The sequence below is a fragment of the Hyposmocoma kahamanoa genome, unplaced genomic scaffold, assembly GCF_003589595.1.
Source record: "Hyposmocoma kahamanoa isolate Upper Pololo Valley unplaced genomic scaffold, ASM358959v1 66, whole genome shotgun sequence".
Lineage (NCBI taxonomy): Eukaryota > Metazoa > Arthropoda > Insecta > Lepidoptera > Cosmopterigidae > Hyposmocoma > Hyposmocoma kahamanoa.
In genome coordinates, this window is record NW_020653854.1 from 21,842,659 (window position 1) to 21,867,466 (window position 24,808).

The following is a 24,808-nucleotide window of genomic DNA, read 5'->3' on the forward strand; positions in this document are numbered from 1 at the left end:
TTCATATATACATTTAATTATTCAAACTTGTGTTACTATAACTCTATTGAGGATATTACTACAGGGTTTGGTTTGTGTGTAGCACATAACTTATAATTGTATCATGTCCCACATAGTTGCGTGTCTGTTCAACAGAGAAGATATTAGGGCCTAGTCCATAACCCTGGAGAACACTACAGTCTGCATAGTAAATTTCAATATATTGTGAAGATATTCTGGCATATTTAAATCTGGCGCATGTAATATGTTGATTATACCAGCGTTTGTAAAGGAAATCATAGAACAGGTTTCTCATTCTCAGCTGTTGCAACTCATGTGCAAGCTTATGAATGCCTTCTTTGACATGTGTCGCAACGCAGATGCGCCGTTCGCCACTAGTATTTGTGTAGAATACATTAATTAGTGTTAAATATATTTTAAATACATTTTTATATATGTTCATACATACATTATTAATTGTTATTTATCTGATATATTTCTACTGCGCTGCGTAGATTATTAACTTCGTTCGTATCCATATAAAAAACGTTTAAAACAAAGAGTCAGATAAAATAGCTAGCATCATTGGTAGATAGTATTTTTTCTCTCGGGCATTTTTCTTATTTTTATACATCTCATTCTTTGTTTAGGAAGTAAAAGATAAATTAAGCTTTTATATTTAATTGTTTTCTAGACTAAAAGAATATTTTTTATTACAAACGGAATAATACAATAAAATGCTTTTATTTACTTGTGTCTGTGAGATAAGGAATTCGTTTGATGAACAAGGGACTGAGCTCGGGGCGATGTCGTTCAAAAACGAAACAAACGTTCTAGTTTGAATTACTTTACGCTGTAACAGGACGCCTAAGGTCATACTAAATGCAGTAGCTTTTAGATGCCTTTATAGGATTATTAAGAACATTATTTATCACGCTCAGTGTAGGTACATTGGAAGTAAAATAATATATTTAAGACATATCAGTAGAGTCTTCCTTAATAGCAACTACGTAGTTACTGTACACTAGTCTGTATAATTTGTGTTAGTACCGGCGGAATGAATTTGTAGGTTTGTAATTAGAATTACATAAAAAAGAACATTGTAAAAAAATTAAAATCCTGGTTGTTCTAGAAGAAGCTTCGATCTGAATACACGTAGTAAAGTTTTATTTATGTTTATTTTCCTCGTTTCTCATTAAAATATGTCTCTCGCTACGCTAACCCACGGCTACGACTAGCGATGAAAGAGACTCAGGGTCGTATTCTAAAACTCTACTCAATGCTCAAGTCAGGGTTTGAGTATGGTTTAAAGCACTCGAAATCATACTCAAGTCCCTGCCATTAGGGTCGCATTTCCAGTGCTTGTGTTTCCAGTGCAATCCTGACTTGAGCATTGAGTAGAGTTCTAGAATACGACTTAGTCTTTTAAGGCGAGTTCGAGTTTCGAGTTTTTATTAATAAGACTCAGTCGTTATATTAAAAGACTTAAACGACTTAAACGACTCGAGTTGTTTGCAATGGACTTATACCTATTTTAGTCTTATTAAGCCCGAAGTTTATAAATAAAAATCACGAAGTATGTAGTAAATAATCCCGTTTATTTACTTATAATAAAAATTGGGATTCAAAGAGTGATTTAAGCAATAGGTACGAGATTTTAAGACCTAATAATATAATTATTGCATACAATACTTTTTCTGCGAGTAAATTAAAATAATGAAATACAACCAATATTTAAAAGTCTATGGAAAATAGTTCTAGCGTGCCCTTTTTTTATTTTGTGTAATATTGATCTGTAACCACTTTTCTTATTATGAAGTCCTGGTACTTTTGTTTAAACTTCTTTAGAAACCCGTGCACAGTAGTGAGATACAATTTATCTGTAATACATAGAACAAATATATACATAAAAATCTCGTCTGTCACCCATTCAGGGGTAGGCAGAGACTGTAGACCTCCACTTAATACGTTCATAAATAGTATGTTTCATTCATCATTATCATGTTATGGTCAAACGACAATATCAGACGCTAGAATTTCATAAAATACTTTGACTGTTGTGTTCTGTATCCATTCATTTTTATATTAAAGAAACAAATAATTCCCAAAAAACAAAGTCTTGAATTGGTTATAATTATCTGACTTCTGTGAATAAAGCTACGTTAACGTTATCCATCAATCGTAAAATATCATGTGGGTAGAAATAAAATCACGCTATGCGGCTCATGACTCGCGACTCCCGAGGCTATAAGGCGCCAGTCGTTTTAGTCGTTTTAGTCCCACAAGTCTTTTAAGCTTCCTAGGGTTAAAAGACTTCGATTCGAATTAGTCTCCAGTTTTATTCTTACGACCCAAGACTACGACTAGAGACTTAAGACTAAAGACTAGACTAGTCGTGAGGCGTTAAAAATTAGTCGAGGTTTTTTAAAAGGTCTTAAAAGACTGAGTCTCTTCATCACTAGCTACGACCCTTACAGGACTCAATTAGCAACTACGGCGAAGACACTTATGGTTTACCACTCGGTGGACTGAAGACTTGGTGAAGATTCTTTCGTATTCTGTATTCTTCATACACAATTTCTTCTTCTTCTTCAGCCTTTAATCATCCACTACTGAGTGTAGAAATTCTCAATTGCACCAATTTCTTCGATGTATGTATATAATAATACTTATAACATTTTTATTAAAAAAATAGACCTCAAAAGTTTGTGAAATTACATCTATTTGTCAAGTCTTATCGAAATCGGTTAGCGGAAAGTGGATGAAATCCAATAAACCGAATTCATCCTCTAATTTGCCATCCTTAGAGGTAGAATTTTTCCTTCAAGTTTGAGGTCCTCTACAGGTCTTTTTCAAATTGGTACTCTAGTCCTCTACTCTACTCTACCTCCATTCAACAAAATAAAAATCATCGCAATCCGTTCACAAACATCGGAGTAATCGTGTAACATAAAAAAAGTATAGACGAATTGTAAACCTCCTTTTTTGAAGTCGTCATACAATTTCGACATCTATAGATGCTAGTTAATTCGTAAATAACTTGCTTAATGGAAATGGTTCAATATTTATTTTAAACGGATTAAGAAATTAGAAAGTGAGACAGCAATCTTAAACAATAAAGCTTTGTGTTGTGTAAACAAAATCAAGTTAACGCAGACGTGTAAATGAAACCATTACTCAAGGTTATTTTTAATTAATGTCTATAAATTGCTATTTATGTCGTTTGTCCTATAAAATTTCCCTAACTATTTATTTACTTATAACTGCCTCTATGGTCGAACGATTACGATACTCTATTCGATTCCCGGGCCGAAAGAAATATTTGTAAGACCTACATTTATTTCTTTCGTGAGTTTGGGTGTAATTTGTGGTTGTCTATATGTGTTCATTTCCCCCGCAATACAGTTTCCCTTCATGGCTATAAGCGTGTACGTGTGTGAGTTATTATAAAAAAACTACAACATATGAAGGCTTCCGTGGTTGGGTAGCTTGCACAACGGTTTTCTCGGTGTCGCCATCTTTGAGGTCCCGGGATCGATCCCTGGCCGAATCAGTGTAGAAAACTAACTTTTGTACATTGCCTCGGGTCTGGGTGTTTGTGGTACTGTCGTTGTTTCCGGTATCCATAACACAAAAGCTTTAGCTTTAGCTTTTTGTTGTCTAATATTTATATATTTATTTATATGTTTTATCGATTGGGAACAGTTGACATTGGTTTGTATTCCAAGTCGAAAAACAATGTGCGTTTTATTCGAAACCGTATAACTAACGTTGTTTGTTATAATGATTGAAGTGTTGTGTCGTTTTTCAACTGCTCGCTTTAAAACAAGATAGCTGTGTGTTAACAGCAAATATGTTGCAGTATAATGAAGTTTCAATTATGAAATGCGGTGCAAGTGGCGAGAAAAGCGACGCCCGTCGGATTTGATTACGGATAAGCGGATTATTGGAAAACTGTCTGCCTTTGCTATACGCCTTTGCGACGCTACTGTACGTTACTTTTACATATCAAGGAGTGGATAGAACTTGGCTGTTCTCAATTAAAAACGTTTAAGAATGTAAGCGTCTATTGTGCTTTAAGGTATGGTTTTGGAAGATACCCCAGGGTGATCATTTTAGTAGTTAACGAAAATGTTTGCAGTAGCTTATAATGAGTGAAATTTCATTAAATAGGGACTACGAACATGAGAAGTATATAAAACTACACGAAATGGCAGTTACGCTCCTGGAAAGAAAATAAAACTACCATTTTCACTTAGTCGATGTCGCTTTTATGCAGTTAAAGCTTTGTACTAGCAGCTAGACGGGACGCACTGTGGAATGAATAGAGTGGCGTGGGTGATTTTCTATGATGTAATTGTCTAGGATCCGAAAGAACCAACTCCATTGGTTCGGACACTTTGAACGGATGCTAGCTCATAGGGCGGTGAAAATGGCCTACATTTTTTTACAATATCAAGTGATGGGACGAACTAGTCGTATACCTGATGCTAAGCTACACGCCTGTCCATGACAGTTACAGTACCACTCGAAGCTTTAAATCGCAAAGATCTGGGGGCATCTCCACTGCGTCCGTCACCCTGAGACATATTAGAGCTCCTTGTGAAAGAGCTCGTTCAGGAAAGTATTGCCACCTTACCTATTTCTGCCGCCAAGCTAAATAGGTAAGGTGACGCCTGTCACTCAGAGCTTTAAATCGCAAAGATCTTAGGGGCACTGCCACTGCACCCGTCACCCTGATACATAAGCTGATAAATCCTATGTGCCTTTTGTTTCACCAGCACTCTTATCCTTCAAAACTGGATCGCAGTAATGCTCAGTTTACTGCTTGGCGGAAGAAATAGGTGAGGTGGCAGTACCTAAGCAGTAAACCCATTTCTAAATATATACTATAAGATATCTAATAGAATTTAATTCGATTGAATATTTTAAGAGTTCAAATTCCCTCAAGATATCTCGAGAAGGTTTCTAGATAATTTAAAGTAAAAGTGGGCACAACTTTATAGTAGATCACGAGAGTGCTTTGAGAAACTATCTGTAGGTAGTTTTAAGAGTGATTCTTATCTTTATTCTCAAGTAACCCTTCTAGAATGCTAACTAAAAAACTGTTTACATTCTACAAATGGTCTTGTATTTGTAGAATGTAAACAGTTTTTTTTAGTCTTGTAGACAGTTTTTAGATAATTTATAGTCTATGATAGTTTTCTTAGTAATGCTATTTTAAAACCAAAATACTAAAGCGTTACAAACATAACACACAATTCTCTTAATACTTATAGATTTCAAGTTTAATGGCTTACAAACTATAAACTATCGAAATTGCAACATGGCGAAATTAGATATAATATTTCTGACTTTTTCGCGAAATGTTTAATCGGTTAGAAAACGCAAATTGACGTGCGACCTTAAATACATCGTGAAAAGTGATGTAAAACCTGTCATAAAAGTAATGCGCTCGCTAAATTTTAAATATTTATATATAAAATATAAACTTAATAAAAATACGGTTATCGATTTTCGTTTTTAAATATTTATAGAAAGCTTAAATATAGAAAATAACTCACAACACAAACCATTTCCAAGAAGTTCTAGGCTTCTTCAAGCTAATTTCAACTTAGATTTACTTTTTAAAAGGAAAAGAAATTTTTCTCTGGTACTTCATAGCCATTCTTTAAAAATAAAAATTGCGATAAGAATTTAAAGCTTTTTTTCAAAACACAGTTGGGAGCATTTTGTCTATAGCTTTATCTATAGAAAAACTTTAGAATACGAAAAGATTATTTTCCTTGCTTTAGTGTACTTGATCTTGTAGAAGAACATTCACTCCTATAAAGGTTTTATGATTGTCTACAAAACGCGATGTTTCTAAGCGATTTTTCTTTTGACATTATTACAAAACCCTTACAAAGTTATAGGAATAGTGAGCGTATCATGCAATAAAAAAGTTTTCAAAACACTAGGTCAAAAAAATAATTGAAAAAATCCAATTTGTCGCAAAAAAAGTTATTCTGTATAATTATATAATATGTTATATATGATTAGAAAGGTGGATCAATTCCCTGTCATATAAATATAAGGAATATTTTAATGACATCCCTAACTTATGTTGGAAGAATAAACTTTTCATTTCAAAATTGAGGTTATTTCTTCACGCCAACCACATTTCACACAATGATTTCACTAAATTCTATTGATAGATGGCACAATACACATACACAACATTGAAGTACAGTAGTTTACGCTCTCATTTTGTTTTTATCTTTTCACAACACGGAATTACTTCACAATGTTTATTTATTTGTCAACAAACAACGATTTACGACTATTGTATCCAGCGTTGCCAATTGTGGGGAGTTTCAACTTGATTGGGGATTTTGTGGGGATTGGCGCTATGTGAGGAAAATGTGGGGAATCTAACATTTTATCATTTTGTTTAATCTATCAATTGCTGATGCATCGCTAGTTTGATCGTTACTGTTAGAAACACTGTGATGGACTATATCGACGTGTTTTTCAACATCGCACATCCCTCGTATTATTAACAAGCAGCTAAAATAGAATTATTATTAGAGCACTTGATTCTGAATTGTAAAATTACCAGTCGGTGCGTGTTGAGTTCGCGATCCTTTCTCCCGCTTAGGCCGGTCCCCGGTATGAAGCAAAACGAAATCAGCTATTGATAAACAAAGCCAAACAGTTGGTACTTCCACACCACAACTTACCACTCGTCAATTTTAAATATTAAATGTAGGTCGAAACTCGTTGATTATTTCTAACGTTAACATAGTGTCACCAAATGCACAATAAATAATCAATTTACTTAATTTTGAAAGGCAAAGAAAAATTATTTTTTGTTCAGACTGATTACAGATTAATGTTGAATCTAATTAATATTATAATTAACATAACTGCCTCTGTGGCCGAACGATTACCATGCCGGAATGCAATGCAGAGGTCCCAGGTTCGATTCCCGGGTCGGGATAAATATTTGTATGGCCTACATTTATTTCTCTCGTGCGTTTGGGTGTAGTTTGTGGTTGTCTACGTGTGTGTCCATGGCACCCGCGACTCAGGGTTTCTCTAGTGCGGGGCTATGTTGAGTGTGTACGTTATTGTTATTATTATTAAAATAAATAAACGATTTAAGGTCATCTAATTTTATAATTAGTTTTACTTTTTACATTCTGTTTACATTCACAGCAAACGTAATAGATTATTACATTTTGAGTTTCTTAACTCTTTATTATATGTTTAAGCGATGTATTTCTAATAAATAAAATCTACTGAAGACGCGCTATAACGTGTTTGTCAATAAGTACAAAAACTACAGAATGTCTATAAATTAAATATATCTAGAATAAACTTAAGAACACTAGTTTTTAGAGTATTAATAGACTTTACTTTTTTTTTTTTTTTATACATGATGTGTATAGAACAATTTTACTTAAAAAATCAGTTGTTCTACAGATGAACTTAAAATAAGGACTATAAGAGTAAATCTTAAGAGAGATTACACTTAATTAAGTTGTTTGGTATTAAGAAGGTGTTAAAATTTTGACTTGAGTGAAATAAGTCTATAAGTACAATTTCCAAATTTTTTCTAAAACCATTTATAGAGAACTAATATCTAAATCAATACCATATTAAGACTGTTTAATTACATATAACAGTGTTAAGGCCTATAAAGTGTGCTCCTTGGGTACTTACCCTGGACGAACTGATTTGCCGTCCAAATACCGATGGAGGGACGAAGTGGAGAAAGGCCTCCGCGCACAGCAGAGATTTGGGAAGAGATTGGACAAAACTGAACATGCTGGCGCCAATTCGTATCGAAGGCTAAGACTCGACGAGTCAGCCGAGTAAGTAAGTAATATCTCGAGTCATTTGCGTATTTCGGCAGGAACAATAGGATCGCTTTGTAATTTAGGGCTTAATATATTAAATACTTTATTCCCTAATATGACACAAATACAGATTAAATACAAAAGTAAACATATAACATTATTGTCATAGCAGTGAAATAGGGCTTAAGTGTATGGGCGAGTGTTGATGTAAGTACAGCTGTAGGAGTAAATTGTGATTGTAAATAGATTATAGTGTTATGTATATGTATAATTTTTTAAGAACTGTTTTAAAAAAATACGTTCTGATATATTACTCGTCGTTAAAAATTTACTTCCTGGCGCTTCAGATCTCAGACCCGTGTCACCAGTTCGTATCAAAAATTTTAGATTGAATCGAACGACCGTCAAGAGTTAAAATGATGCAATCGTGGATGACATAAGTGCGCGAGAATCGAGTACATGTTGAATCAGTCAGTAGATGCACTAATTAATTACGTAATTGTAGTCTCTATGGTAACTGGCAGTCTCTATAGCCAAGTCGAGAGCACGTATCACTTGTAGAGAGGGCTCTAGATCGCACGATAGAGCCCTCTCTACGTTCTTTTCTTTTGTCAGATTCTTTTCAATAGTGAAGGTAATCTCGACACTCGTTGTTTTTTTTCGTGATACCAAGTCGTGCGCTCGATGGTAATGCGTTTGCTGTAGTACTGGAAATGAATCTATTTTTTCAATGACTCTACCGTAATCATGACTGTGTAACAATCGAGTAATGCAATGGTGTAATGTACTATAATTTCAAAAGACATAATCACTCGTGGGTTATAACTAATGAGTTGTATAACAACAAAAGGTTGTTTTTCATTTTTTATGGTATCAAGTTACGGGACGAACTAGTCGTGCGCCTGGCGGTTAGCAATATGTCTACCCATAACATCTGCAGCGCCACTCGGAACTTCAAATCGCAAAGGTCTGAGAATCAGCTGCGCCCATCACCCTAAGACAAAAAGTTGACAAGTCCCGTGTGTCTGTGATTTCACCAGCACCCTTCAAAAACGTAATGCTGCTCATAACATTATTGCTTGGCGTCGAAATAAGTATGGTGGCAGTACCCTGGACGAACGCTCTTTCACAAGAAACTCTACTGCTATTAAAAGTAAATTAATTAATTAAACCATAGTTTATATTAATCAAACCAGGCAATCGTGACCATGGGGCCTGTAAAGGGTTCGAAACGTTGGTTTGTTTGAAAAAACAAATATACGCGATTTCAATCTGGAAAAAATAATTTCATTTCCTAAGTCATAGTTTCCCAAAGTGGTCCCAACCCCCCCTCCCCCACCATTGGGCGCTGAAGAGTCGAAGGGGCGGTAGGGGAAGCAATTGGGCGATTTCATAAAACAAAAATTGGGGACGTTGAAGCTGTCCAAGGGGTGTTACCGCATTTGAACCAAAAACCCGAATTATCTATATATATTATATAATTCTTTTCCTTGTGATTTTTTGTGTTAAAATATAAAAACGACGCGTTTTCAATTATTTTAGTGGTAGTGGGCGTCGAATTTTTTTATCTTGCCTAAGTGGGTGTTGAGCCAAAAACTTTGGGAACCTATGAGTTAAACTTACGGATAACTCACGTATTTAAGTCGAATTTTCGCTGAACATGTTTCAAACAAGTCCGTAGTCCTTAATCATGAGATTCCGCGGCTTTGAGTCGACGGAAACTGCACGCCAAAGCTCTGCAGCCCGGTCACTCAGTACGGCTGCGGGCGCAGGGGACGGCAGCGAACAATTACAATTACCGTCGTTTGTTTCATTCTTATTAAAGTCATCGTAGGATTGTACACTACACTATTATTACCCGGCTTGAAAACAGTGTTCGGTACTGTGTCAGTGGTCTGTGTGGATGAGACTTTAGGAAGTGACGTTGTTAGTGTAGTGTGCAATCCTGCGTATGACTTTAATACGAATGAAGCAAACGTAGTTGCTTGCCGCCGCCCCGCCTTCGCCCGCAGCCGTACTGACAGGGCTTTATCGTGCAGTTTGCGTCGAGTCACCGCCGCGGAATCTCATGATTAAGGACCACAGATTGGTTCGAAACATGCATCGAGTATATCACGAGAGATAGAGACGAAATAAGGGCCATCTATCCCTTACAACTCTTCAGGCAAATGGGCCTTATATCACTTTTAAATATCAACTCTCGATTGCACTGATATAATAAATTAGAAAGCTGAAATAGTACAGCGCCAACAACTGACCTGTGTGCACGTCTCCGTTTATTCCGAAAATATTCTGTATTTATTGTAATAAAGCTAATATCTCTCACTATAGCGGGGTGTTCCATTTGGTGCTGTGGGAAAAACAGCAAAACATCCAATTGCAAATCAAACGGAATCACATTTCATCGGTAATTAAATATTAAATATGTAATTTTTCAATTGTCGTCCATTATAGCAAAGCTCAAATTGAACTGGTCTATTTGAAGTTAAATAAAGACACCCGTCAATTCTTTCATATTCGGGCTGGCCAATCGGAGCGCGGTTGTCACCGTAATGATATGGCAGAATACTTTTAAAAAAAATTAAATGTCATTTCGTCTCTATTTCAATTATGTCAAGCAAAAATTCGACTTAAGTGCGTGAGTTATCGGTTAGTTTAGTAATATGTCTGAATGTCACGGTAGATTTCTATTTAAAAAAGTATAAAAAGTCAAAATTAAATTAACTTTTTTACGACTATTAGATACGCTATTCATATCATGCGAAATGCATAATATTTTAGCTAAACAACTCAAGATTTCTCCTTTGGGATAAAGTCTACTCGACCCGAGTTGTCCCTCGAGACGACGTGTACTCAGATAGAGCATCAAATCCACACTGTACATAATCCTACTTTCCTTAGGTCGTTCGTATGCAAACTCTTGCTGCCACGCTACACCCCATTAACTTAATGAACTTCAAATTTATGTTTTAACCATTTTGATAACATTGTCAGCAGCTACTAAAAAGCGTTTACTGCTGAACGTGGTCCTGGACACCTTGCGATGGCTTTCTCCAACTTCCACCACTATTGTGACAAACCAAAACACTGCAAGGCTCAATAAAGTGTTTTGTAATTGCATAACAACAAGAATCTTTCAGCGTTTATTAGTGAAAAATAAATTTATTCGTTTTTCAGTAGAAATACCTTATTTTCCATAGTAAAATTGTAATGATTGGATAGATTTATTCAATGTAAGTTAAATACAAAACTGCCTCCGTGCTCGAATGGTTACCATCCTGTTTTGTCACGTAGAGGTTCCGGGTTCGATTCCCGGGCCGGGAGAAATATTTGCATGGCTCACATTTATTTAGCTTGTGAGTTTGAACGTAATTTGTGATTGTCTATGTGTGTCCGTGGCACCCGCGATACCGGGTTTCACTAGTGCGGGGCTAAAAGAAACATAAAAAATATTTCTTTTAATGTTTATTTTTATGTTATAAACCACAAAACACCCGAAAAGTCAGTTACACATTACAGTGTTTTGGTTTGATACGGCAGACCAGGTCTTCGGTCTGTCTAGTACGAGGCCGTCCAAAATCTAGTCTTGGATTTTTCTGCAGACTTGATTTTACTAATTGCACCACAGAGACCGGTGTAATGTGGAGATTATATTATTGTATTTACGTAATACAGTCATTTACATGAGATACCTGACCCCCTCACATGCCCAAACTGACCTTTTTGTTCTGAGAGTCATCTTATGTATTGAATAAACAAAAAAATAAAGCGATTTCAACTTTATCGGATAAGCAATACAATGGAGTGCTGCTTTAAAATGATCAACATATTTTTAAAACCAGTCCAAAATTTAGTCATTTAACATCCAAGTAAATTGGTCAAGCGGCTTGTTGTTTCGACTGCCAGTTATGATATCCGTGGTTCGATTCTACCAGCACTATTTTGTTATGTGTTTAACAGCATTGTTTCACTTTTTAATGTTGACAAATCACAATATTTGCTCACTAGAAATTACCTAAGGTGGGTGGGTAGATATTATTAATAAAGCGTAGGGTGGGTATGGATAGATATATAATAAATCCCGTAATCGCTATGCAGTTTGCATACGATCGAGTCTTCTATGATTAAGCATTGTTCCACGTTTCGTTCCCATTTATCTATTCAGTTATAATTACTTTCAAAGTTTTCTTTTTGTTTTGATATGCCGCACTTAACGAAATTATTAAAATTAGAAATTATTGTTCTGTATGAACAAGACTTAGACATTCCTTACACCTATCTAGAGGTTAAAAACAAAAAGTACGATATTGCGAAGTCATAGCTAAACAATATTTTATTTTTAATGTGACTCGAACCATGCTTGCCTTAACTTGCAAAGCAATCCTTATACCGCTAGGCCACGATGGCCTTACTAAAGCTGGTTGAAATTTGTATTCTGTATTTAAGTAAGAACCATACGTTAAAGATCAAATTGGCTTAAAACTTTCTTACAATGTCATTCACTAATGAGACGACCAGGGAGTCATACCAAATTAAATTTTACAGCTCACAGGTTAAAGATTAAGTTTGTTTAACAATTTTCTTCACATTTTTGTGGTCAGAAACATAAGCTCGACAAAGTCGGCTTGGGGGGTCAGGTATCTTGTGTATATGACTCACATACATGGTAGTAGGTAGTCATTATTACGATTATATAAGGTACATTTATGCCGTTTGTCATATTTGGCTTATGTCGGAGTCTTCGCATTTTCTCTTAGTGTAAAATGTTCTATAATAAGGGAGAAGGAGACTTTTATCTCACAATAAAGAAAAGGAAAATAATATTTTTTTCTCTCAATGAGGCTTGTCTTGAAATCCTTGATATTGTTTTGATGAATGAGATATTTAATGAAAGTAAATGTCTGCAAAATTTGTTTATATGAAATTAAAAATTAACGCTTTTGGCGGTTTCTTTGTGTTACTTTGATGGGTGCTCTCGGTTATTGAACTAAAGTCTGCGTTATTCTTTTCTTTCTACTTTTGGTTCTGCAGCATTTAACCACTACCTTGATCTTGTATTTATTTTTTTCTACCAAATGACGGGACGAACAAGACGTGCGCCTGATGCTAAGTGACACGACTATCCATAACACTTGCAGTGCTACTCAGAGCTTTAAATCACAAAGATCTGAGGGGCACTGCCACTGCGCTTGTCATTCCAAGACATGAGTTGATAAGTCTCATGTGCCTGTAATTTCACCAAATGTCAATTTCGATTGTTTTATACGAATTTAGAAAACATTATTTTAACAGGTTCAGACCGGCGTGAACCACCGGTGGAGCACGGACAGCTGGTCCATCAGGCGTAGTGTAGGTACTACCGGACAGGACTTGACTTTTGATAAACTAAGAAATTCACGCCGCCTTGAGAGAAAGTACTAAATTTAACGTTCCCTCCCTATGCAACAGTCAAATTTTCATAGTGTAGCTCTAGAATTTGATATTTTGTTTAATTATATATATTAAAACAGTCAGATTTGGGAAAAATAATAGTTTACTTAAGGTAATAAGTTTTTAAGAAGAGAAAGCATAAACGAAACGTCGGTTTGTTTGAAAAAACAAATATACGCGATTCAAATCCGGAACAATAGTTTAATTTCCTAGGGAAAGCATAATTTCGCCGTGTCCACTGGCGGCGCACCCCGCCCCGACACATTTTTTAGTTGATGGGGTGATGATGTACCATCGGTGGCCATGTGAGAATCTTTCCCGCTGGACAGCAAATAATGATAATTTTGTTCCCGGTCTGAACGTGTTAAGAAACAACACAGAATACAAATACTCACCCTTCGCCGAACTCACTGCGACATTGCTCGTCTACGGTGAACGTGTAGCTGGGTAAATGTTTTGTACCATCCAGCACCTCACCTTTATCCGCACTCCGCTCGTGGAGACACCACCATTTCCTGTAAAATTCTTGCCATTATAACGTTGTTTGCATTTTATATCCATACTTTTTTACTATCAAAAAATTACAATAATTTACCGATAGTACTGGTGTGACAAAAAACCTTATACTATTAAAAAAATCAACTTATTGAATAATACAATTTACTTTATATGGTGTTCTCATATTTAAATGACAACTTCATTGTTTAATTTGTGACACTTGTGTATTTATTTTGACGTTATTAGTTTTATTATTTTGAAGTTAAGTTATTTTTCCAATTATTATCATTAAAATTGACCTATTTAAGTATCATCGCGTTTAGCAACAAATACAGGCTCATGTGATACTGTGGTACTTTAAACAAAAATTGTTACATTTGGTTTAGCCTGAGAACTATATGTGAGTAAATATAAATACGTCTTCAGTTGTATGCCTAATATTTGGTCAGATATAGTGAAACCATACTTATTTTGTATATGTCAATTTGCATACCAGCTATGTCCATACAAACAAATAAAAGAAATACGATTATGTTTCACTTCATTCCACCATTCTATGATATAGAATGGCTTTAAATTATTTTTTTCTCAAATATGTTCGGAAATGTTTGCATTACTTTCAAAAAACGAACACGGGAAGTTTCTGCGTATGCGTAATGAAAATCAACTACTGTCCGCTGCTCTAAACTTTTAAATCTACCTCCTAATAATGAACTATGTAAACAGGTAAAAGAAAAACGCATACAGCCAACTTCCAAGTGTTCGTAATTGCGAGAAAAAAAAAACTCAGCTATACCGATTACTTTTTTTTTTAATTAAATAAATTGCTTTATCGCCTTTTTTGTATTTTCGTCGCCAAAATGAGTTCTAGTGATGTGAACTCTCGAGAATGTATGTAAATAAAAATAACAATCATTTATTTCATTTATCCATATTTTTAAATTATAAAATTAGTTAATCACTGTAGAAAATTCAAAATAAAATGAACATAAAAAAAATTGAAAGTTAAAATCTAAATCAAAATTAAATATTAAAATCTAAATCTCATAATAAAAACCATAGAATTAAAATCGAATCAAATATTACTAAAATAAAATAAAAATAAGTAAAATAAGTTATAAAATTCTTATATTTCCTATATGCAGTCGAATCAAATGCCACATTATGGGACAGTCAAAACGGTCGGCTATAACACGTAGGATGGTGTTGGTGATTTAAACAGCATTTATGTACAACGTTAACGTTTGCTCTAGAATTCCAATAAATAAAAATCACGCTACCCCAGAGTTAATGTTCTATACGTAATATTGAGATATTTATGGCTTGCTGCACTGTAGAATCGTGTTTTATTTTCACTTGAGATACTTATCTCGCCGAAAGGTTCGTGTAAGTTTTAGTCCATGAACGGATATCCGCTGGAAACTGTGGTAAAATAAAAAGTTGTTAGTTCCGTCTAATTTCCGCGCGAAGCTTTAAAAAGGGCGGAGATCAAAGAAACTCGTCCGACGAAAACGTCAAGTAGAAATTTGGAGTTCCAAAAGTAACACTTTGTGATACTGTAGTGGATTTAGTACGACTACATTGTTTACTTAAGCTTTTACATTCGTTTCGAGTTGTTTTTCTCGATGTAAATGAAACTATATTAACCGATTTCAAAAAAAGGAGAAGGTTATCAATTCGACTGTATTTTTTTGCATGTATGTTACGCGATTAGTGAGCGACATTTATGAATCGATTTCGATGTTTCTTTTTCTTGTAAAGGGGATAGTGGTTCCATTTAAATTTAATGAAAATATTATTCAACCTCAAAGGGTGGTAAATCAGAGAATGAATTCGGTTTATTGAATTTCGTCCACTTCCCATTAACCGAATTCAATGAAACTTGACAATTAGATGTAATTCAACAAACTTTTGAGGACGGTATTTTTTTATTATTTGATTAATTTTTGCATCTATATCATGTATATTTGTCTATTCCAAACACTAAAGCTCTGAGTGGCACAGCTACTGTTATGGATCGGCGTGTAGCTTACCACCAGCCACACGACTTGTTCATCCGCTCACTTGATAACATAAAAAAAAGATAGTTTTCCTCATCTTTAGGTATGACTGTAATTGTAACTAGTCCGTGAATTTTCCGTGGATTTTGTTATGTCAACTGTTGGAGTCGTTACATGCTGAGAATAAATATCTTACTATAGCCTTACTACAACAGGTAGCAGCCTAATGGTTTGACCCACCGGCCCTCGAGCAGAGAGTCCTAGGTTCAAATTCGGGTTTGCATCTCAAAGATTTTCGAAATTTGCAAAATATAATTTAAAATTTAGCTTGAGCTTTTCAGTGAAGGAAAATGTCGTGAAGTAAACAGCACACATTTACAAAGCAATTTAATGATGTGTGTGAAGTTCCAAATTCGCATTGGGTGGATTGACCCGTGTAGGAATTACACTTCAAGACTTCTCATAGGCTAACTACTATTATTAAATATTTTACTTATACATTGGTGTCGACGCTAGACGGAAAAATTTATGGGACGAGACTCGTGTACAAATTTCGGCTTTTTTCTTAAAATCGCTGTCACTCTGAAGTAGCTGTCACTTCGGAAACTAGAGTTATTCATCAGTGTCAGACAATTTGTGTATTTTCTATATAAGCATTACTTACTGGGATTTGGCGTGAAATTGTTCCTTGGAGCACTTGGACCAGGCGAAATTGTAGAGCGTGGCCATCACGGTACGCGCCATTACCGAGCCGCGTTGGGCCTCAGAAGAGCATTGGTTTTCGCCGTCGTGCATGAGACCCATACTGAAATAAGATCAAGATGTTATGAAAATACTAAAAATTTGATCAGAAATATTTTTGGCACTTAGAGGAAACAAAGGGAATATAAAACATTCGAACTTCTGCATACAGGATTATTAGTAAAACAACAACGAAAAAAGATTAGATTATTGTCATAATAAACAACAACCTTGTTCCATAAACCACGAGAGTTTACATTTGTACAAAAATATAATATAATAACTGCCTCGGTGGCCAAACGGTTACCATGCCGGACTGCCACGCAGAGGTCCCAGGTTCGATTCCCGGGCCGGGCGAAATATTTGTATGACCTACATTTATTTCTCTCGTGAGTTTGGATGTAATTTGTGGTTGTCTATGTGTGTGTCCATGGCACCCGCGACACAGGGTTTCCCTAGTGCGGAGCTATGTTGAGTGTGTGATCTATTTATATTATAATATATTATAATATATTATAATATAATATAAATAGATATATTATAATATAAATAGATCACTTTAAACAGTGATAACTCTGTGCAATAGCAGAAGAAGTACGCGGGTGGCATTGCTAAATAAGGAACTACCTGTTCAAACAACCTTTGAACATTCAAATCAGCAGTTGAACGACCCAAAAATAAACTGCAAGAAAGTGCTTCAGCGGCACTCTGCATGACGAACGACCGAAGACCAGGGTGTAAGATAATGCTTCAACGGCACTTTATACCGCCGAGACACTTAGATTTTAGAGACCTTTTTTGTTATAGTGTGTGTTAATGTAAGTTTGTATATATGGCAATTAATTTATTATTAAAATTACTCTTTCAACAGCAGTCGAGTTTAGTTTATCTCCTGCTAGGATCCTCTCACTGTGGCCAAGGCACCTTTAGCCATAAGTATTTATTTATTTATTTATTTATAAAGGTACACCAACAGTATAAATATGGTTTACTTCAAAAAGGTTTATGGTAAGAGGAATTGTTCTTATATATATGCCTATTACTGGTATACACAACTTTGTAGAAATTAATTAGTACACAACTGTATAACTATATACATGTTAATTGAAGAAGGAAAAATATTATTATAAAATATACAATTACAAACAAAACATGAGATCGTTTCTTTTTTTAAACAGAACAAAAATAAATATTAAAAACTTAAAACACAGATTTAACGAATATAGAATTACAAGTTATGGTGTGGCTTCAAAGTATTGTCAGCAATTTTGTTTTAAACATTTTTAGGGTATCGTTGAAGATATCCAGCTCTGGTTGTTTTACAGATAAACGGTTGATGGAAACCTAAATTAGTTCGGCATGGGGGAATATTAAAAAGTTTTGTTAAGCGAGATCTGGGATATTTGTATGGTACTGAGAGCTTCACGTTTTCGAGTATTGCAGAACTTGATATCTCACCATTAACTAATTTATGTAAAAAAGACAAATCAGCTAATTCGTCGATTTCATGATGTGGATATTTAACAAAATTTCATTCTTTGGTCATAAGGACGTCTATGTGATATGTTGGGGTGAAATAAAAGCTATATGCTTTGTAAAGGCACGCTGGATGTTTTCTATACGCGTACATTGGATTCCACGCTGTGGACGCAAATTCAAGGTGAGAGCGAATTAGACTATTGTAAAGTACGGTTTTCGTATTGAGTTGATTAAAATTACGCGTGTTTCGTCTAAAATAAAACCCAACATTCGCGCTGCCTTATGAATAATTTTATCAATGTGTGGACTAAATTTTAGTTTGTTGTCTATAATGACTCCTAAGTCACGGACTTCATTGACTTTTGCTAATAGTAGATAGGTCTTGTGAGTCTGTGAGACCGGCAGTGAGAATATCCATCCCAGTACACACTTTTTTCTTTCCCTCCGTCCGTCTGTTGCCTTAGGTCTCATCGCGCAGATATCTTGTAATTGTCTATATATTTATTTAGCACACTTATATAATTAGGGCTAGGGCCAGTTAGGGTACTTAGGGTGATAGCCACACACACAGGTTCTTCTTGCCATACCTTATTACGTTTATTCCTTTACATTAGTCGACAGACTGTACATCCAAAAACTTTCGGATGGTACAATAAAAATGAAATAGTTCATTTTTGGAAAAGTTACTAAAGTTATTCTTCGGTATTCTGCCTGTGCTATTCAATCTATAACGATATCGAATGCCCCGCGTACTGATTCTAACGAAACTGGCTGTGTTTCGTTGTCGGTGTTGACGTTAGCAGTCAGTGTCGCTGAAAAAATCCAACTTGTACTTGAAATCCTCTGTATGATATCCTCCCTCCTAAAATCCCCCGTCCTGTTAATATCAACTTCCTCCTAACGTTAGTCCATTCTCCCTTTGTGCATGTGCCGTGTAAATTTATTAAAAAAAAATTGTTTCTGTAATAGTCTATGTAGGTTCTCTGTCGTTGTAGTCACAATTAGAAATATGTTTTAGATTCGTAGATCTCAGTGAACTCGGTCAAAATTCACCGGTCAATTTTTAAGTTAAAACGCGTGCGTATAATTATTCCTTTTCGTTTTATCTCTTCTAGTTTTGATCATTATAATTCAACAAACGAATTAAAAAACGAACAAGACTGTGCCATCTTCCTGTCCAGTTGAAGACTCACACCCGCACCGCTGCCGTCGTAGTAAAGGGATGAACGCATGAGTAGTTCAATAAAAATTTAGCCAGGATAGCACAGGCAAAGGATTACTAGCGCCCTAAATACAGTCCATCGTGACCCGGCTCGTGGTACACCACAGTCATGGAACAAACGTTGTTTTTTCTGATATTAGTAACATAGACCTATGAGGTTATTAGTATTTTAAAAATTACCCTGTATCACCTCTGTATACATATAATTCACTGTTGTAATTTAGAAGTATAAATAATAAATCACATTCTGTCTGGGTCGCTCAGACACGCTAAGTCTGTTGAGTCTTTCAAAATTTTACTCAAACCTAATATTCTAATTAGTCTTTTCTCCTATTGTTAATTTGTTTTTAATATTATGCGCTGTTATTATTATTTTTTTAGTAGCAGTAGAGCTCCTTGATAAAGAGTTTGTCCAGTGAAGTACTGCCACTTACCTATTTCTGCCGCCAATCAGTAATGTTAGCATTACTGTGTTCCGGTTGGTTAAGTTGTTTGGTAAGGGTGCTGGTGAAATTACAGGCAGATGGGACTTGTCCAACTTGTGTCCCAGGGTGACGGGCGCAGTGGCAGTGCCCCTCAGATCTTTGCGGTTTAAAGCTCTGAGTGGCACTGTAACAATTATGAACAGGAGTGTAGCTTACTATCAAGCGCACGACTCGTTCGTCCCGTCACTTGATATGAAGTAAAAAAAAAATATTTCTCCTATTCTTACTTTCCCACTATGGCTATTATTTATGCAAGTATATGTATTTCTTTACTTATTTGTATTTTTAAATTATTTATGTTTTTTTATTTGTGTAAGTGCGTTGCAGTTTGTGTGTGAATTAGTATTTAAGGAGCATTGGACTCGGTGAGCGAAGAGCAAAGAGACTTATTAACAACAATTCTCATGTGGAGTCGAAGCTACAAAATCTCGACCATCGCAGAAAAGTAGACTACCGATCGGTTTTCTATCGGATACATTTCGGGGAGCGTGCGCAGGAAATTTTCAATTTGGTTCCACCCGTGCCATTCCTCCTTCGGTCGGCTAGAAGGTCCTTATGTCGTTGATATACCACGCATTAGCACTAAGCGCTTTGCTTCGTCCTTTCTGATGCGTAAGGCAAAAGAATGGAATATTTTACATCTGTGTTTCCCGAAAAGTACAATTTGTGGCTATTCAAGGTTAGGGTGAATAGGCATTTTTAGGCAAACACGTACCATCGTTTCTCTCAGTCAGATCGTCCCTTAACAATAGGTGACATTGTGGCCAAACGTGTGTCTATTATTTATAAAAAAATTGTTGCGACTTTAATTAATAATTATTATCCATAAGTTTATCCTGTAATCCGCCGTTAAAGACCATGTCTTTTGTTTTGTTTTTAATGTATTTATTGTGTGCAATAAAGAATATACATGTGCCTTGTATCAGGAGAACAGGTTGACCTGACATGTGACCTGATGTTGCTACTCTAACATAAGTTGCATATTAATTTCAATATATTTTGATGCGAGCAGGATTTCATATCGACGATTGACGTAATCACATCATTACGAAGTGTGATAATACTCCATAGGATTAATTTCTATATAATATTCCATTCAATACCCAATTAAAAGTAAAAAAAAAATAACTATCATTTTCAAAAAGATTTTGTTTCTGTAACATACACTGCAAGAAAGTCTTATCGTCGCAAAACTCTGTCCAAGTTACGATTGTCAGAAGAAAAATGAGGGTCTTTCGTCATATTAAAGTATGAAAGAAACGTGACACTTGTGAAATAGGACCCTTGGACATAGTAGAAAGGGTACAGTAGTTGAACAGATATAATAATTACCAACAAGTTTGACGAACTTTCGCGCACATACGCTTACTTCTCACTGGGTGAAAAAGTACTTAGTTACCATCGTATGAAACGAGGGAGGTGCACGAAAGAAGCCTCCGCACAGCATACCATTCCTGTACGTCAGACGCACCGTGGGCAAGTAATCCTTTACGCCGATTAGCATACCCTTACACCACCACGAGTATTATAGTATATGTCATCGGTATGACAAGAAGACTGGTGTATGTACATACTAAACTCAATTTAAAAAGGTTTTGAAAAAAATTAAAAAGATAGAATTTTTTTATAATACCAAGTGACGGGACGAACGTGTCGGGCACCTTTTGATAAGCGACACGCCTATTCATAACAGTTCAGTGCCACTCAGAGCTTTAAATCGCAAAGACCACAGGGGCACTGCCATTGCGCCCGTCACCCTGAGACATGAGATGACAAGTCATGGGACTGTGCATGTAATTTCACTAGCAACTCTTACCCTTCCAAACCGGAACGCAGTAATGTTTAATAATAATAATATATAGGAAATGAAACTATTTTTCCGGATTTATAATAATAATATAATAATAACGCACACACTCAACATAGCCCCGCACTAGGGAAACCCTGTGTCGCGGGTGCCATGGACACACACATACACAACCACAAATTACACCAAAACTCACGAGAGAAATAAATGTAGGTCATACAAATATTTCTCCCGGCCCAGGAATCGAACCTGGGACCTCTGCGTGGCAGTCCGGCGTGGTAACCGTTCGGCCACGGAGGCAGTTTTACAGACAGTAATGTGTGTGTGTGAAATAGGTAAGATGGAAGTACTTCAGGTACAGTACATTCAGGGGGATGAATAATTTCACAGGGAGCTCTACTGCTACTGAATCCAGCTAATAAAACACAGGACCATCATTTTACTTCCTTAAAAGCTCGCTAATTACGCATAAACGTGGACAGACGTGTAGCTTACCCTCAGGCAGACGACTTGTTCGTCCTGTCACTTAATATCATAAAAAAAATGCTGCAGCTTCTTTTCATATTTATATCAGTACACTTTTTCTTTGACTTTCTCGTAAAATTGTACGTTTATTATTTGTTCATTTGGTCCAAGGTAGTAATCCTCGCTTCGCAATTTGTCAGTATCTTTGAAATTCCTTCAGTGATGTTTTTAATAAAGTTGTGATCTACAAGGAGACGGACTACTGTTTTAATTTCACTACGCCTCGAAGGACAATGCGACGTAGCTTAAAAGGATCGTTGGGGCGAGTATTTGACAGGTAGAGAGAAGACAATTTGTAAATAAGATATAGTTAGAGGAAAATTCGAGATATCGGGTTTATTGCGCAGCTGCCACAGAAAAAACCACAGAAAACAGATAACGTGACCTTATTCCCTGGAATAAGAGCCTAAGTAGAGTTTTTAGTAAAACTTCGTCCAGGGAAGTATCTCACCTAATTCTACCGCCAAACAGTAATGCTCACATTATTGTAGTAGTTCCGGTTTTGAAGGGTTAAAGGTGTTGGTGAAATTACAGGCACATGAGTCTTGTCAACTTGTGTCCCAGGGTGACAGGCGCAGTGACAGTGCCCCTCAGATCTTTGCGATTTAAAACTTAGTGGCAACTGCTTTGGACAGGTGTGTTGCTTATCATCAGGTTTTTTGATTTTTTATAATATCAAGTGACGGAACGCGCAAGATCGTGCGCTTGATGGTAGGACACATGTCTGTCCGTAACAGTTGCAGTGCCACTCAGAGCTTTCAATTGCAAAGATCTGAGCGGCACTTCCACTGCACCCGTCACCCTGAGACATAAGTTGACAAGTCCCAAGTGCCTGTAATTTCGCCAAAACGACTTACTCGTCCCGTTACGTGGTATCATAAAAAAAGATGAAGTAACGACTCTAAGAAAATTCTGAGTTTTACAACTTCTAGTCAAAGCTACTCATCTTCCTTTAAAGGCAAATTTGAAGTAGAAAACAAAACCCGGTGTCGTTAAATAATAGCGTCAAGTGAAAGTCAAAGTAAAAAAATCATTTATTCCTTAAGTAAAGTAAATTTAAACTTGAAAACGTCATTTTGAAGCTACTGTTCGTTCACTGTGCTGATTTCCTTGAGAAGAACGAGTGAGAAAATTTACAGATTGCTCTTTTCAAATAAACTTAAATGCTATGAAATACACTTTGAATTAAATTTGTGGTGGAATCTAGAGACACGTCGTCTTGCCATACATCTTTATCTAATACGTAGTCTTCAATTTTGTAATATGACTTTTGATGTTTAAAATACTTTTAATTTACTTTTTAAACTTAGGAAATGATAATCTTAATATATGCTCCGGAATTTTATTGTAGAAACATACACTGTTTCCCATAACAATTGATTACCTTAGTTAAACGAAATCGTTGTACCATGAGTTTGAACTTAGTTTCAAGGTTAATATTATGGAAATCTTTTTTTTTATTATTCAAATGTAAGTGTGCATTTGACCTGATGGAAAGTGAAGATGAGGTCGACGATGGAGCATGCACACGTAAGTAATTGCCTATTCACTCTCGCCTTGAAAAGGTCGAAGTTATAACGTTCAGGGAACAAGTCCGCAGGCAGGGAATTCCACTCCATAGCCGTTCGTCATATAAATGTGGAAGCGTAACACCTATTATTACGGGCATACAAAATATTTGAGTAAATATACTGTGATACCACAGTCATAATACCAGTCATTAATACCAGTTATTAGAGTCTGCATAACTTTTCTCTGAGAGATACCTGTGATTAATGTTTCCAGAATATTCCTGGCAAATGGAATGTTTCAAAACAAAACAGATAACCGCAGGAAAAGTTTAACATTTGTAGACTCTATTGGGAAAAGTTTGAAACACCGTACTTTAGCGTACATCGAATGCCGAAGCTTAAAATGGAACATTCCAGCTTTTGAATGATCGATTAAACTTGTGAGAGATAACGAACCATAATTGCCAAATAGTGATATTTACTACGTTTTAAAGAGAATGAGGCAGGAGCCTTAATAATTAAGAAATTAGGCATTTAAAATCAATTTTGAGGTCAAATGAAATATGTTAAATAAATAACAAACGACGATACCATTTCATATTTTACCATTGCGTGATTTTTAGTAGTCTATAGCAATATTTGTAAAAAAATTGCTGTAACATTATGAAGTAACTTTTGAAAGTACACCTAAATTACACATTATATCAAGCAACGAGAGTGAGGTTCAATAATAAAAATAAACGTATAAAGTTCATAGAAAAACCACTAAACTTTCTAGTAGTAGAGCTCATTATGAAAGAGTTCGTCCTGGGAAGTCCTGCCACCTTACTTGTGCCGCCAAGCAGTGATGTGAGCACTAATGCTTTCCGATTTTGCAGGGTGCTGGTGAAATTACAAGTACTTGGGACTTGTCAACTTACGTCTTAGGGTGCCGGGCGTGATGGCAGTGCCCCTCAGATCTTAGGGATTTAAACCTCTGAGTGGCACTACAACTGATATGGACTGGCGTGTCGCTTACAACGTCCCCTTACTTGGTGTCATAAAAAAAAGATAGTTTTTCTCATATAATAGGATGGACTGCCCCTACCAACTACATTGGGTGCAACTACACGTGCGTAGGGTAGTGGTCTAGACTCATTTCTCACTAAAATTAAGTAATTTTGTATTGTACTAACCATAGCAAGTAAGTAAAATTTACTGTTATACTAACATTATTATGGATCATGGTCCGAAATAAATAATTCTATTCTATTCTATTCTATTCTATTCTATTCTATTCTATTCTAT

At 35.7% G+C, this 24,808-nt stretch overlaps 1 protein-coding gene across 1 annotated transcript in view; it reads right to left on the reverse strand.

Moving 5' to 3' along the window:
* Positions 1–24,808, reverse strand: part of LOC113232058 (A disintegrin and metalloproteinase with thrombospondin motifs 3-like) — a 112,680-nt gene that overhangs the window by 47,741 nt on the left and 40,131 nt on the right. Inside the window, exons 5-6 of the mRNA XM_026466683.1 lie at positions 16,416–16,556; positions 13,649–13,768 (exon numbers count right to left, since the gene is read on the reverse strand). Of these exons, the coding sequence (XP_026322468.1) occupies positions 13,649–13,768; positions 16,416–16,556 (261 nt within the window). The remainder of the gene's footprint in view (positions 1–13,648; positions 13,769–16,415; positions 16,557–24,808) is intronic.